Below are 15,564 nucleotides of genomic sequence, written 5' to 3'. Positions count from 1 at the left end.
CAAACTTCCTCAGTAGAAAAAATTTCTCTCATGCGAGTTCTGTGTTCACACTACATTCAGATTGTTACACATTTTTTTTGGAAAAACAAAAACACTGGTGCGTCGTCGGTACGTACATCTGGAACGTAAAAACAGGTCAAATAAGAAGGTAACATCAACGATACAACGTGCTGGCACAATTAAGTTTCCCATCATGCAATTGTAGTTGATTCTATTCACAGGGTGGGCATCATTGGTCTCCACAGAGTTGTGTCGGCATGCATGGATGCATGCATGTGTGTCGTCTTCTTCTTGTGCTTGAGCAGAAACGTGTTATCGGTTTGTGTGTGTGTGTGTCAGCGTGTGTTCTCACACATGTGAAGCAGGCAGCTATGGAGCCCAAAACTAGACGATCCGTTTACTCTCTTGTTGCTTTTTCAGCCACATCCTGACTTGTAACGTCTTGTCCTGATGTGGCACAACACATGGAAACAGACTGTAAAAGGAGCGCGCCACTGATTTCTCATCACTTCTGTAACTTTGTCCGTCTCTTGGATTTGTTTCAATAAAGTTTCCAAAACGGATGCAGCAGAAACTAAAGAGACCGTGTGTTCTTCGATATTGCTCAGATGGTGTTTGATGCTGGTCTTTGTGGGAAGGGGTCGATAGCAGCGAGCAGGGACGACAGCTCTGACCATTCAGCTTCACTATAGAATCTAATAACCAACATAAACCTGAGTGAAGGTTTGTCCTGTTCAAAAACACACTTTAGTGGTTCAAAATCAGTGGAGCTCCCCTTTCGATTTGACCAAAGATTCAGACAAAAAAAAAAAAATCAAGAATTTGGATCAACATGTTGGACTTTGTAAATGAAGGGGGTCTAAATCAAAGGCAGAAGTCGGTCAAGGCGTTCCTTCAGATGAGACAGACGGCTCTGCTGAGAAAGAAAAACAAACATTCAGAGATTTCTTTTTGGTCGTTTCAGCAGCGCTAAGTAAAGACAAGTAATAGGCCGATGCAGGGTAGCTGCAGTGCACAGTCAAAGTCGCTGACTTCCTCCAGACGAGCAGCGTTTATGGCGAGTCTGCTCCTCTGTCTGCAGGATTGATAAACCTCTTTATCAGTCTCCAAAAACAAAATGCTTGGCGGTGACTCTGATGGCTTCGTTCTTTGAAAAACACAAACATGAACTCTGGTTCTTTCACATTTGGTCCTACTGAAGGCAAATATCTCTTTCTTCTCTCATCCAAAAGACGTGAGGAAACAAACACACACTTCCAACAGGAATGGGAATCTATGAGTCCCGGAATGACGTGGATATGATGAGAAGTTTCCCGCTCCCTGGGTCTGGAGGTGGCGCTTGTTGCTCCTGTGGTGTTATACGACCAGCGCATGGGTTTGGGGGTGTGTAGGTATTGCTCACGATCTAAGAGCACATTGATTTTGTGTAAAGATCAGTACGCACGTTCACACACATGCATGTACACATTGACAAAAAGACACAGCAGTGTTGAGAGGGTTTGTTTACAGTGAACACAAACAAACCGCTATTGCCTTCATAGATGGGTTTATATACATGTGCAGGCGACTGGAGGCTGTTACAGTGAGCTGATGGTCAAGAGTCCTCACTTTCTGGGTCTGTGGTGCGATTCCTATGGCAGGGCGGGCGGAGCCGCCAACAAAAGCGGCGTGTTAGTGCGCGAGGGGACATCCCAGCCTGCTGATCCCGGTAGCCCTTTTTTCAAATCACTGTGCGGGGTGTGAGAGAGTGGTGGTGGTGGTGGTGGTGGTGTTGGTGGTGGGGATATTGCTCCGTGTGATTCAATGTCTTTCCTCCATGAAAGCGTCGCACTCAGACGTGATCCGCCGTCAGAAAGCCTCACCGTCACCACGTTGTGTAACCGCCCCTCACACGGATTGAACATTAAAAGGCGCCCGTCCTTTGTGTGGGTTGGAACGGTTACTATGGTTACAGCAAAGGGAATCACAGTGTTCCTGGGGGGTCGACATGCAGGACGTGGGAGAACGGGACAGCACAGGTCCAGGGATTCTTTTGGATCTTCTGACCGACAGGAAGTAGATTTAGAGTTTGTGGTACACGCCATGAGAAGAGCTGGAGGAGCAAACAGCAGGGATGGGGGGGGGGACTGACAGACTAACAGATAGAGCTAGGCCAGGACTGCTCCCATGCAGACCAAAGAGGCAAAAGTGCAAAGTGGTCGTTGTCAGACGGCTCACCTGGTGACCCGCGCTCCGTCACGCCACCGGTGAGCTGCCTTTATCAGAGCAGTGAGTCAGGAATGAGGGGGGGGCAGAACTAAAGTGAACTCAAATCTTTTATAAATAAAATAAATATATCTGCCCTATGTTTGCATTGATAACATTGCAATGTAAATGTTGCATAATGTCTGCAGTCAAATGTACAGTAGGGTATGTTACATGTGTGCTTGTATACTGCACGTGGTCGTGGATGAAGCGTGGTCACGCCGCGTCTGCCTGCTGTTAAAATGTGCTCGCCGGCCGCTCGCTCAGCTGCGGCCCTCTTCCGCAGAGCGCTGGTCGGACTTGAGCTTGACGAACTCTTTGGCCACGTCGTCGTTGTTGCGCTGGGAGAGGATGCGCAGCACCGTCAGGCCCGTCTCGTCCATGTGGACCCGCCGGCCCAGCGGCAGCCAGCAGGTGACGCTGGCTTTGTTGGCGATGTCCTTCACCTGCAGCACCGCCATGCCCACGGTGCGGTCCTCCCTGGCAAAGCAGTAGTCCTTCACGCACACCTGCAGCTCGTAGCTCTCTGGACCCGCCTCAGCGCCCAGAGAGCTGAAACCAGACAGAAGACAGCTTTTTAAAAACGTAAGTTCAAACTTTTAGCCACAGATAAGAAACTGGATACTAACTATTGAACGCTTTCGTTGAACTTTGGAGACCAGCTGTTGTTCTTGGACTTGGTGGCAAATTTCCTTTTTTTGTCGCTGAGATGAGGACCGATGATGTAGACCTCCACAAAAGGCCGGAAGCCCTGCGCTTTCCATTTCAGGTCATTAGCAGCCACGACTGGATGGAACGAAAGCAGAAATGAAAAGCAAGACGAAAGCAAAAAAGCAGGAAACAGCAGACCGCAGTCCATGCCGGGTTGCTACCTTTCACATTGATCTTGTGCTCTCCGTTTGGTTGGGGTAGAATGTCCACGTTCATGACCACCTCACCGACTGAGTCCACTCCAGAGGCTGCAAGACACTCAGAGTTAGAGGCTACGATTTACTGACAATGAAGAAAACACAGGAATGTGGTTTTCATTTGAGAGATTCTAGGAGAAGCAGTGGGAACATCCTCATGATCTCCAGTTCTTCTAGATTGCTGACCTCTGTCACTTCGAGTGTTTTCTCTGTCACAGTGGTGTGGGACATGTACCTTTCTCTGGTGGGGTGTCTTCATTTGCCGTATACCTGATCCCTTTCCCTCCGTGGACTAAAGAGGAGAACATTTGAATGAAGGGTTTTTTTTCTAAAAAGGATCTGAATCCTAATCCATCTGAACCACTCAATCCCATAACCGTTCGTACCCTGAACGTGCTGCGAGAGGATAAACTTCCTGATGAGCTTGTCGGTGGCCTGCGTGTACAGAGACAGGGCGTAGCGCAGAGACTGCAGATCTGGACTCTTTTCCAAGAAGGTCTTCTTCAGGCCAACCCCACCCGCGTGGAAGTATTGCTGCACAAAGGACGCACATCACTGAGCGCACACAGAATTACGATGGATCTAGATCCTGGTTCTGACCTCCTCCTACCTTAATAGTATCCAGTGCAAGCTCGATGACTGCACACTGCTTAGGAGTCAGAGCTTTGGCCTCCTCGCGGCCCATGTGCTCCTGGGAGAGCAAACCCAAAACCACAGATGTTACAAATCTATATGTCAAATGTGTTTGTGTGTCAGAAGGCTTCATCACCTTGAGCTTGGAGAGCTGACCGAGGTCTTTAGCGGCGTTGAAGATCATCTGTGTGCCCTGTCAAAGAGAGACGCTCAGATCAGCAGGGAGGGAAACTAGTAGCCATGCTGGCGAGGTGACAGAGGAGGGATGGAGGTAAAGAGGGCTTCATTTCCGTTCAGCTGAGTAGTGATTCAAGTGAAAATATGTGAACCAGTTTAGTCTCTGGGGTTGATTTAGGACAGGACTGAGGTTTCTGTGTTTTAGTTAATAGCTCACTCAGTATTGCAAGTGCTCCTGGGAAATCAAAGCTACTTATGGAGCACAAGGCTGCAGCTTTAATCAGGCTGTGATGCACAGGGAGGGAAATGTGAGAAAGGCTGCAGGAGGTGAGGGTGAGGTCCTGTGCTTCTTCATGCTGTTAAAGGCCACAAACAAATACTTACAATAACCTAAGAGAAGCAGAACAAGAGGAGGGAGATGGCAGGACAAACCAGTTAACCTGTGGTTGTGTAGAATACTGAGCTAGACTAGAAGTAGAAGGACAAAATGCGGGTTTTTCTCTGTTTGAACCTACCGTTTGGTCGGTGAGCGTTGGAAGAACAATGGTTTTTTCCATGGTGTTCATCACCAGTTTCCACAGCTCCTTCAGGACTCGTTTCAGAACGGTCTTCTCACAGATCTTTGCAAATAATGACAAGCTGGAAAACAACAACACACACAAACAGAAAGACATGGACTTATTTAATGCCAACGTTGTTTTGTAGAGAAACTCGTGACAGACATTATTAACCCTTGTGCTATCTTAGATGACCCCACCCTTACATTGACGTGTTCTCCCTACCACGATAAAGGTGGATAAAGGTGGAGAGGATTTCATGTAATCCATGGACACCAGTGAAGATCACAAATCATTGAAGAAAAAAGGTTTAAAGCACAGTCTAGTGGGTCTAAATGACCCAACTCCCAATGTTAAAGTGCCTAGGATAGCACAAGGGTTACTCAAAAATGCTGAAAAGATTCTGATCATTCCACATGTTTTTATTCATACTTGCTGTCCAGGAAGTCCATGATTGGTTGGAGCACGTTGTCGGCCTCCTGCACAACGCTGCCGTTTGCAGGGACGGTCTGACCTTTCACCTGAGCAAGGATATCTCCCATCTGCCTGACGTTATCCTCGATCTGAGGCTGGAAACTTTAACAGCAAACAGGAGGAACAACCTGAGCACAAATGCTTATCATCAGAACGAAAAAATAGATCCAGGCAGAATCAGCAGAAACCTGACGGCAAAGATGCGGCTGAGGTCATCCATGACGCTGTTGAGTTTGTTCTGGAGTTCCTTCAGGAAGTCACTGGCCTCAACGTTGAGCTGAGACAAAAATGACGCATTAGGTATCAAAACCTTGACATATGAAAGTAAAATCGATAAAAAGCCATAAGGGAGACGTACATTTTTGCCCCCCATCGCCTCAAACATCTTCTCCAGCTGAACCCTGAGCTGCTGGATGTTATTGATTATGATGCATGGCTGAGGAAGGAAAGCAAAACCCGTCACACACAGTCTTGAATGTTTTGTCTTTTTACATATTTCCAATTTAATCAACTGACATGCAGCTTTGATGTAAACAATCAAAGTTTTGCTAATAAGAAAATGGTATTTACCGTAGTTTTTATATTTAGAGAAAATGTGTTAAAAATGCAGCTACAAACACTGAATTAATTTACATTACACAACTTTCCATGATTTTATTTCATATACCATGAGAATTGGTGTTTACTTTGGTTTTTTAGTTCGTCAGCTTATCGGACAAAGACCTCTACTGGGACCTCCTTGATTTAAGTTTTTTTGCTCTTTTCTTTGTCGTGTTTCAATTAAAGCTTTGTTCATGTTGGAGTGAATTATTAAAACTCTATTCCCAATAACAAGTCAACTTCTCTGCATTTGAGCTCAAACACCACTCACCACTTTCTCTTTCTTGACATGATTTGGAAAATCTTTTGCGATGATGTCCGCGTAAGACAGCAGGACATTACCAATGGTCTAAGAGAGACACGGGAAAGATTCAGGTGGGTATGGATACCAAAAAAACTGTAAAACCCAGTTGGGTGAGAAGAAAAGTCACCTTGGCAAATCTCTTCATGTAGTTTCCAACAATCTGAGGGTCGGGGCACTCCAGCTTTCGGATGATTTCAAAGCTCTGGTTGAGCTGGGAGAAGACGTCCACCACTGAGCAGGAGAACAAAGCGTGTTCTGATGTAACCTGGAACTGCAGGGGAGGAAGCAGACAGAACAGGATCAGGATCGTGCTGATGGAACTCCACTGTGCTGGGTATACAAAACAATTCATCGAATTCCATCAGCTGATCTCATTTGAAGGTAAATTCTTGTATTTCTTCAGGCAAACACTGTTTTTCATTCAAAAACATTTTCTTATGTTGGCAGTGATATGGTAATTGTGAAATTCCCCGAGCTGCCTGTCACTTGGATAAAAACACCTCCGTCTTCATGAGTTGTTTGGATTGGAAGGACAGAAGTGACCAGATTTGAAAAGGGAAGTGTCCTCATTAGCTCAGATGTTACAGTTGCCACAAATTCTGAGGACCAGTGTTTTGCTGACACAGGAAAGCAGGAGCTGCCTCCTGCGACGGTAATTAGACCCAAAGGATCCCTGATATACGAGCCAGGAGAGTGCTCGGCTGCTCCGCATCGACCTCGGCGCTGCGTGGGAACTCAGGTGTGACGCTGCGTGGCATGTGTGCATACGGAAACATCAACTAGCATCTGCTTTGTCCAACAATTAGGTTTTTCCCCCACACATCGCTTTATTGATCACCCTGAGACTTCCCAGCTGCAAATATACTGAATGTAAATTGCAGTTAATGGGTGAATAATGCAGTTTTTATCAACTCTCATAATTTATTCAATTTCTATCCCAACAAAATATATCTTCAAGCTAGACTTTTATTACAGTAAATCATGTAGGCAGCTTTACTGTAAACAGTAGAAAAGCTTCAACTGAACTAGACCTGTAAAAATCCCCAGAGTAGAATTATAGATGTTTTAAGGCTGTAAAACTCTCAACACACTTTATACACTTTTCTCAGACAGACATGAACATTTTGCCCTTTTCTCTTGTTTAAACTCTTAAAGTTCAGTACAGTTCAACCTGAGTAGAAAAAGAAGTCAGGTTTCATAGAATGAAAACAAAATGTGGCAAACTGAGTGCATTCTGTACAGAAGATGGATTGATTGACAAGTTCTCCAGCCAATCAGGACACAGAACACAGTGTGCTGTAAAAAATATAGCGTGCAAAATTGCACTAAACAAATCCATGCAACAGGAAAAACGCAAAAGGTAAACCGTGAAATGGCGAGGCAACACTGTAGTGACCACCAATATCCCACATTGAGGTTTTCCTCCTCTTAAGTCTCCAGTTATTTATATATCTCAGAGACATGTAAAGGGTGTGTTCTCTCCATTTATAAACCTTAAAATATGACAGAAGTCTTCAAACTTGACGGCAGTAACATTTACCCCATCTTTCTTGTCCCTCTCCAAGGCTCCATGGAGGAAATCTCTGGAAACTTCTTCATTCTCATCCAACCACATTATGACAAACGGCTCAAACCACCTGCACGGCAAAGACAAAACTCCTGGATGACATTTCTCCAGACCACTGGAGGAAAATACAAGACGAGAAGGTGTGCTACTCACGCTGGATATTCAGGTACATGTTTCTGGAAAGTCTGCAGCTCCTTGCAGTACTCATTGTAGAGCCACTTCACCTTGAAGTGCAGGTTCATATAGTCCGCACTTTTACACAGGCGGTTCTTCTCGTGCTCTGAATGTCAAAGACAGCACGTGTGAGAGGAGCTCTAGGCCGCATGTCTGATCCCCCAGCAGAGGCACACTCACCCTCCATGGCGTACTTCATGTCCTGAGCGAACATGTTCCACATGACTTCTGCACTGATCTTGCCCACATTGAGTTCTTGAGGAAACCTGTGAGCAGCATTCATAAGTCATTTTAAAATGCTGAGCACTCCCTCTGCCAGATACAGTTATTGATTATGAGCAGACTCACTGATTAAGACAGGGAGTGTAGGAGTTTTTATCTTCTTCTATGATGGAAACAATGAGTGTGATGAGTTTGGACCAGAAGTCCAGGTTTTTGATGCTGGGACCCTGCTCATCTGGAGGAACGGCTTTGGACTGGAAAAACAAATAGAGATTTTGTGTTTTAACATCGATTAACCCTTTTGCTTTTCTTTTTTTAATTTTAGCAAAAGCAGCACAAAAACTCACTGGGTCTGTCTGATACTCCCGGTTGTAGAGATCATGACAGTTGTTGAAAATGTACTCATAGGTGGAGTTGAGACACGCTTTCACACAGTCCTTCACCACCTGACTCGCCCTGGGGGGGCTCTGCAGCTCCTGGACCTGAACGCAAATAAAGTCAAGCTCAGAAAAACACTTGAAACTTCCTGAAAGAATCGAAGAATCAGGAGATTATCTTAATTTAGTCCAGTCAGGCTTTCAGATAAAACTGTTTCAACAATTAAAAAATATATATATGTCTGTCACAATTATACAACTTTAACACAAAAAAGCAAAACGTTGTGTTTGTTTCTAAATAAGTTGCAGGGACATTTCTTAGCAGGGAAGTCATTCTCACTTTCATTCTGAAGAAAGTGATGCTGGTCAGCAGGTCAACGGTAGACTTGAGGTCTTGTAGTCTCTCTGGACTGCTGGCAGGAAAGTTATTCTAAAAACAAAGACAAAAACCAACAAGCGGCTTTGGAAACAGTGCTATGGTTTTAACTCAGTCTCTAAACTAAAGACTAGCTGGTGGCCACTTCTACTAACAGGAAAAAGGCAGACAGATGCTGGCAGCAGGAGACGGATAATAAACAGAACTCGAGGGACTAATCTGGCAGATCGTAAATTTGAAGCAGCAGTAAGTAAGTACCCGATACATGGACAGGTCAATCCTCAGGGAGTTGTGCAGCTGATCCAGTAGTTTGACAAACCTCTCCTTCTGCACAGAAGAAAGACAAATATAAGAATGGACTAACCAGATTGATTTCTGATCTGACAAAGAGAGGAACTCATTAAACTGGGACTCTAAAGCCTGGAGACATCAACACGGGTCGTATTTGACTTGTGGAGAATAATTGAGGCAATAGGTTCTTTATTTGTTACAAAAATGTTTCTTTAGAAATGATTAGTGACGTACACCAAAGTTTGAGGCAGCGAATCTGTCGGAAGCAGAAACGTTGTTGGACGACTGCGTAGTGTGTGCGTAGTAAGCGTTGATGTTGGCGAGAAGGGTGCTCATCACAGCAGGCACTCCTGGGCACATGTACTTTGATGACAAGCAGGCAAAGTGGCTGTTGGATTGAAAAAAAATCCAATTTAAATCAACGTACACTTGTTTTTATCAATGAAAATGAGTAATTAGTAGTAATTAGTAGCAAATTTGATTAGCTGAATTGCTCAATTTTCTTTTGGGTTTATTGAAGTTCTTTGTAAAGTTTGAGGTACTGACGTCATGGCCTGGTAGATGGACTCAACTCCGTATCTCATGGCAAACTCATCCACGATCTCCTGAGCGGTCTCCTCGAAATACACCTTCCAGGCGTCATCTCCTTTGGCGTCAGGGATCTTCACCACGCCACTGTTTTGGTCCTCAGTGGTGTACTGAAACAAATGCTAAAAGCAAACAGACAAACTCTCTTCATTTCACTTCCATTGATTCATTTGAAAGGTCTGTATTATGAAGTACTTGGTTTGTGTCGTCACACTGACCTCATGAAGACACGTGTACTGGACGTGGTACGGCGCCACCGTCTCCTCTCCTTTGATCTCCACACTAATTTGCATCCGGATGGCCCCCGACACAGCAGACTTATCTGTTCTCTTGTCTGTCACACAAAAGGAAGAGATACACACCTCCTTACTTTGATGTAATCTCCGCCATCTACAGCAAAAACAGTTATCGGGTTCTCGAGTCCTTATCTCTGTGTGACTTACTGCTCCTCCCATCCATCTTTAATCCCCTTTTGTCTTATCTCACCACACTCACCCAAGTTGTACCAAACGTCCATTTCTCCGCTCAGAGTGCGGACTTCAATGATGGTTTGACCCAGGAAGTCGTCGCTCTCACGCTTGAACCTTTGCTTGACGCGAGACTTGATGTCATCATCCTCGTCCCACACTCGGACTTTGATGCGGTCAGAGGAGTTGTGACATTCACTGGAAGAAGCAAGGACAGGAACTCTTGGTCAGTGTAGAACTATAATAATATAATATTATAATATACAGCATCTTATAAAGCTACGTTCACACTGCCCTCTGCAATACATGTTCAAGTGACCACATCCAAGGAAAGTCACACAATTGGTGTTTTGAGGTTTTATGTTTGAAACTCTCGCGTTCACCTGTAGCTATACAGGTTTCTACAGCCTTTTTGGGTTTTAGGTACAAAACACGCGTTGAAAGTTAAACCAGGAGGAACTTTGACCAATCAGGGACTCGGATTTGGTAGTAACGTATGGACTGCGTCCCTTTTGATTCACAGAAGTACCAACTGTTTGGAAATTGATTATGGAGGGAAAATGAATAATTGCGGTTTGTGCCCAGCCGGGTTTATATGACACCAAGTCTTTCATTTAACGTAACAGAGCTGTGAAAGAAGAATAATGGAGCAAGGATGAAAGGATTACGACATTTCCCATTTAACCTCTTCCATCTGTAGGTGCCGGACATTCACAAATACACAGTAGAAAAAGAAAAAGCAGCCCCTCCCCGCTTGTCCAGCGTAAAAACCTCAGGCTAAATGCGCGTTTAAGAACCCGTGTTTGAAGTAACGTGAACACACGTTACTACATGCCCAGTGTGTCCTTAATTTTACACATAAAGTAATAATTTTCTGTCGTACTCACAAATGAAAGTTCTCGTCCCAAATAGGGTTTAGGTTGCCATAAATGGTCTTGGTCCTCTTCTTGGTTTTCCCGACTTGCACAGTTACATAAGGGTCACTGGAGCCTGTTTTGTCTTTAGCTTGAAGGCCTTGAGCACAAACCACTAAAGAGAACAAAGACTTTACATCAAAGATCTCTATATGTGGATGAAGTTGTCATTTATCCAGGTGATGTTGTCTTGAAGTCGAGTCAAGGCATCTGGACTTCCACTTTTTGGCGAAACATTTCAAGAAAGAAGATTTTAAGTCCAAATGTCATGACTCAACTTCACAACAAAGATCTCTATGGTGATCTAAAAAAATGAAGCTTATATTCAGAATATTAGCTGCTTAAACATTCAACTATCACTAATTTATTTAAAAAAACTAAAGAAATGTTGGTCTCTTGGAAAAACAAGTCCCTTATTCCTTGCTTCACCTGTGATGCTGATTTTTGCAGACCATTTGGAGGTCCCGTCCAGCACGCTCTGTTTGATCTGCTTCATGTGTGTGGCGTGTGTCGTCTTGTCAAGGGCAAAGACTTCCTGGATCAGCTCAAAGATCTCTGGTTTGTTCCTCTCTCGTATCTTCATGCGGTCCTTCAGGACCATTATGATGTTCTGGGTTCGGTCCTCTGCCCCATGTTTGGAACTTTTCTCTGCAGCTCCTGATCGTTCAGAAAGATGAAATGAGATGTAAGAGATGAAAATGTATATTATGTATATATAGAGCAGTTATTGAGTAAGTTAGTATATAAGACTGTCACATTTGCCTACAATAGTACTCTTTAGGAATAAGAATTTATTGTGACAGCCTAATGACATGTTTTAGGCTCTTGTAAAAATTAGATTTAGCATCACATGAAAAAATTCTAAAGTCTGAACGACAGTCCAGTAAGCTAGCGTTAGTGGAGCAGAATTAAACAAACAAAATGGATGCAAAGGCTGTGGATAGAGGAGAAAAGGCAGACAGGAGTACGACAGAACATTACTCAGGAGATAAATTAGAAAGAGGAGGGAGGAGAGTGTGAGGGTGGATGGAGGACAAGAATAATGGCATGTCAACTGAGCAGAAGGGTGCAAAGAAGGAGCTAAAATAGTTTGTGTGGAGGACACAGAGCACCTAAATCCAGATGGTGGAATGTGTGGCTTGTGAACAGTCAGAAGAGTGTGTGTCCTTACTCTGCAGACAATCAGCATTGAGCAGATCCTGACACTTATCGTGACACTTGACGCCGCATTCAGAACAGCGCATTCCTTGCCGCGCAATGCCCCACAGCAGCCCCTCACATTCGTAGCAGTAGGTGGGGGTAGTGGCTGTCCACACCTCAAAGTTGTGTGGAGTGGTGGATGAGATGGGGTAGATCAGAGCCTGCAGGGTCTTTTTGTACACATGGCTTTTCTGATTGGTGGGGTAAAAGAGAAAAACTGCATTTTAGGAGGGATCCATTCTTAGAAATGATGATAATTAGAGGAGGAGAAAACTACCAGCTCTTCATTGCCAAGAGTGGTGGAAGCCATGGCAGAAGTGATCCCAGCTTTACGTGAGTTCTGAACCAGAGACTGAGAGCAAAGGCACAGACAACAAATGATCATACTTCAGTTTAATATACACCAATAAAGACTATCAGACTTTGTGAAAAGATAAATTAAAGGTTACCATCGCCTAATGAAAGCAGGCCGTATTGAGAGACATAGGAATAGATAAAAGAGACAAAAATGTTACATAAAAACCAAGATACAATGAAATAGGTTTTCATATCTTAATCCTACATTTCTGTGTGAATGACTCCCATTTAATGAAATTTCATGGTGAAAATCTGTAGATATTCCTGCAATTCATTGTTTTTGAAACAGAAACAAAAAATGTGAGAGAAAGAAAACCATGAAAAACAGAACTGGTGTTCTCTGATTTTGTGAGAAATAAACTAAACAACCAAAAACAAATCAAGCAGAACTACAAAAGTCAGCAAAATTTGAGTTTGTTTTGAAAGTAACTACTGGTAATTATCGAATGCTACAATAAAATCCACAGATGGAGCTTTTGCCAGAACATCGTCAGAGTCTTCTGACGAAGACGTCCTTTGAAATGTGTCAGGTTTGTTAAAACACAACCCGTGTCTGATAACAAAAGAACCAAGAAGTCAGTTTATACTTACAGACACTATGAACTTTATTACACTAAAACTAAAAACTGTTTTTAGTATAATAAAATCTCTTAGACTGTTGAATTATTATTGCATTGCAGACCAAATGTGTCAAAAGTGAAAAGAATAACTATAAAAAGGGGGGGGGGGGGGGGGGGAATCCAAAATCCTTCCTATAAAGGTCAGTCTGATGAAATTGATGCTTAGAAGAAAAAAAAAGTTTGGCTGGAGGTGGAGCCCCCTGTTGGTCACTTTAGAATAATCCCAGTATTTTAGGTTTGCAAACCTTCAGCAGTTCAATAAAACAGTTTTATTTAGCAAATTGTCTGCTGACAAAATATGAGACATTTTCAGTTAAAGCTACATTAAAAAAACATTTTTTTGATGTACTGGGCAACATCCTGACTGTAGCTTTTACAACAGTCATTTAAAGGGAGCAGACCAATGACTGTTACAGTGGTTCGGTCTGCAGGAGATAAAGGTGTACATCAGCTTTTCTGGGCTCTTCTGCACATGAGGTCTAAGATGAAAATGTTAAAAAGCTGATTTGTTTTGTAAGGGAAGTTTTATCATGAGGCAAAATTGAGTTCTAACTGTCATGTCGTTTTTTCCGTTTTTGACTTTAAAAGTGCATTTCATCTGATTTCATGAAGACGCTCACTGACAAACACACACAGATATTGACAAAGACGTGTGACTGTATCCAACTATACATTCAAATGGCATCTCCGCTAACAGTCAGGTGGACAAAAACCGTGTGCACTCTGTGTTTGACGTGTTCCTCACCAGATCTCTGACCAGAGGGATGGCTTTCCTCTTGCGAAGATCAGGCATGCTGTCAATACTGTAGAGTGCACCTCCCATTCTGAACAGGACAAGGTTGAATCATTAGATTTCCATGCGTGTGCTCATCATCGTGTTTAGTAGATCAATGCAGACAGTTTTTTCTTTTGAAGCTAACTCATTGTTTTTTGGAGGCAGATTTATTTTTAATGCTAAGCCGGTCAAAGACTTCTCAAGGACTTGACTGCAGAGTTTCCGTTTTGAAGCTGCTTGCTCTCAAATAGTAGTCGTGAGTCTCACACTCCTGAGTACAAAGGCAGAGATTTCATCGACTAACTTCGCTTCCTCAGTATGCAAGCGCGGTCTCACTCCGAGGTCTGCCTCATCCACAAATGATCTGCCAGATAAGTCAGGGCAGCCAAGTGTCGTCCATTATTCACTGGCCTAATGCCATCAGCTGAGCAAGCCTGTGAGTCACTGTGGTGGATTTCCCCAAATAAGCTTCATTCATTAACGGAATTTCATGTCTGAAGTCACTGCAGCAACTCTGCGGTGCATAGAGCATGAATGGAGGATAATGGGACGGTACTCACCCTCCCTTACCAAACCACAGTGAACTGGAGGTCTCCCCTCGAGCCTGAGAGAAAGAGGAATCATGTATAAACACAAAAAACTGTTTCTTATTTACCTCTAATTACATTACAAGCCACTATACACTTCATATATGAGGGTTCTGCATTATATTTTTCTCACTATTTTGCAAATATGTATTATTGTAATAGCAAGAAAGTAATAAACATATCGGTAAAAACTCAAATTAGATTCTATAATGCAAACAAAGATAGTAACTGTAAGGAAAATAAATATATTTGTATTTAAACAGAGATGTGTATTTTTAAAAAGTGTCAAACAGCTCCTAAAAAGGTTAAAAAAAAGATCAAACTGTTGAGACGATGAAGTAACAAAGTGAAGGTGTGTGATTATTGCAACCAGACGCATCTCCTTCCTCCTCTCAAGCAATCGGTCAGACTTTACCCACCTGTCAGCATGCTCCAATGATGGCCGAGCAAAGTGCATGTTAGTGTCACTATGGCAATGACATGAAACTGGAAAGGAAACAAAGCGGGTCGGCACAAACAAACAAACAAAATAAAAAAACGGGAAAGGAAGCCAAATGTACAAAAACGTGACATACATCAACATAAACATCAAAGCAAGTGATTAATTCAAAGGCAATGAACAAATAAAATATGCAAGTGAGAACTGATCAAGCAAAACGTAATGTGTCCAACTTAATCAAGCAGTTCTAACAAACAGTGTCACATGCTTTATCCAAAGTATAAGAAAAAAGCTGCTCCTCAGTATTCTTATTTTAGGAAACTCAAAAGTTATCAATAATAGACGATGAAACATGTTAAGTCAGCATTAAATGAAAAATCTGCTGTGGAAAATACAGCATTTGCAGACTTCACATCAATAATGCACATCACATGCATATTTGAAAGCCTCAGAAGAGACTTTGGATTCCCCTCAACTTTGTTTTATATCTTAGGTAACAGGGGGGAGCTTAGTCCAAACTGCAGATGTAGGGGACTGAGAGGGTGCACGTACCTCTCGAACCTGGTCGAGCACCTTGTTGTAGAGTCTCAGCCAGTTCTCTTTGGCCCTGACTGCTGGATCCACCGGCTCTTTGGGCTCCTCTACGACTGGAGGACTAAAAGATAAATATGCTTCTTTAACACCAAAAAATGTTCACCTGACATCCTGCCACA

At 43.2% G+C, this 15,564-nt stretch overlaps 1 protein-coding gene across 5 annotated transcripts in view; it reads right to left on the bottom strand.

Moving 5' to 3' along the window:
* Positions 1-12: 12 nt before the first annotated feature.
* LOC105356230 (protein unc-13 homolog A) overlaps positions 13-15,564 on the bottom strand; it is a 30,294-nt gene continuing 14,742 nt past the window's right edge. For 4 of the 5 annotated variants that reach the window (XM_078935680.1, XM_078935681.1, XM_078935684.1 and 1 more), the window contains 30 exons: positions 15,404-15,506; positions 14,386-14,429; positions 13,796-13,874; positions 12,351-12,425; positions 12,045-12,264; positions 11,303-11,530; positions 10,847-10,988; positions 9,988-10,157; positions 9,711-9,826; positions 9,451-9,614; positions 9,139-9,292; positions 8,872-8,940; positions 8,578-8,667; positions 8,208-8,342; positions 7,987-8,114; positions 7,819-7,904; positions 7,618-7,744; positions 7,438-7,534; positions 6,025-6,168; positions 5,865-5,942; positions 5,182-5,429; positions 4,952-5,095; positions 4,478-4,601; positions 3,922-3,978; positions 3,763-3,843; positions 3,539-3,686; positions 3,388-3,444; positions 3,117-3,203; positions 2,874-3,030; positions 13-2,796 (listed from right to left, as the gene is read on the bottom strand). In XM_078935680.1, coding sequence (XP_078791806.1) covers positions 2,508-2,796; positions 2,874-3,030; positions 3,117-3,203; positions 3,388-3,444; positions 3,539-3,686; positions 3,763-3,843; positions 3,922-3,978; positions 4,478-4,601; positions 4,952-5,095; positions 5,182-5,429; positions 5,865-5,942; positions 6,025-6,168; positions 7,438-7,534; positions 7,618-7,744; positions 7,819-7,904; positions 7,987-8,114; positions 8,208-8,342; positions 8,578-8,667; positions 8,872-8,940; positions 9,139-9,292; positions 9,451-9,614; positions 9,711-9,826; positions 9,988-10,157; positions 10,847-10,988; positions 11,303-11,530; positions 12,045-12,264; positions 12,351-12,425; positions 13,796-13,874; positions 14,386-14,429; positions 15,404-15,506 — 3,841 coding nt within the window. In that variant the 3' untranslated portion in view covers positions 13-2,507. The remainder of the gene's footprint in view (positions 2,797-2,873; positions 3,031-3,116; positions 3,204-3,387; positions 3,445-3,538; positions 3,687-3,762; positions 3,844-3,921; positions 3,979-4,477; positions 4,602-4,951; positions 5,096-5,181; positions 5,430-5,864; positions 5,943-6,024; positions 6,169-7,437; positions 7,535-7,617; positions 7,745-7,818; positions 7,905-7,986; positions 8,115-8,207; positions 8,343-8,577; positions 8,668-8,871; positions 8,941-9,138; positions 9,293-9,450; positions 9,615-9,710; positions 9,827-9,987; positions 10,158-10,846; positions 10,989-11,302; positions 11,531-12,044; positions 12,265-12,350; positions 12,426-13,795; positions 13,875-14,385; positions 14,430-15,403; positions 15,507-15,564) is intronic. The other variant, XM_078935682.1, reaches the window with a different exon arrangement.

Source organism: Oryzias latipes, chromosome 17 (genome assembly GCF_053564925.1).
Source record: "Oryzias latipes strain Hd-rR chromosome 17, Olatipes_Hd-rR_3.1".
Classification (NCBI taxonomy): Eukaryota; Metazoa; Chordata; class Actinopteri; order Beloniformes; family Adrianichthyidae; genus Oryzias; species Oryzias latipes.
Note: the sequence above shows the minus strand (reverse complement) of the source record. Positions and strands in the feature narration are given on the sequence as shown.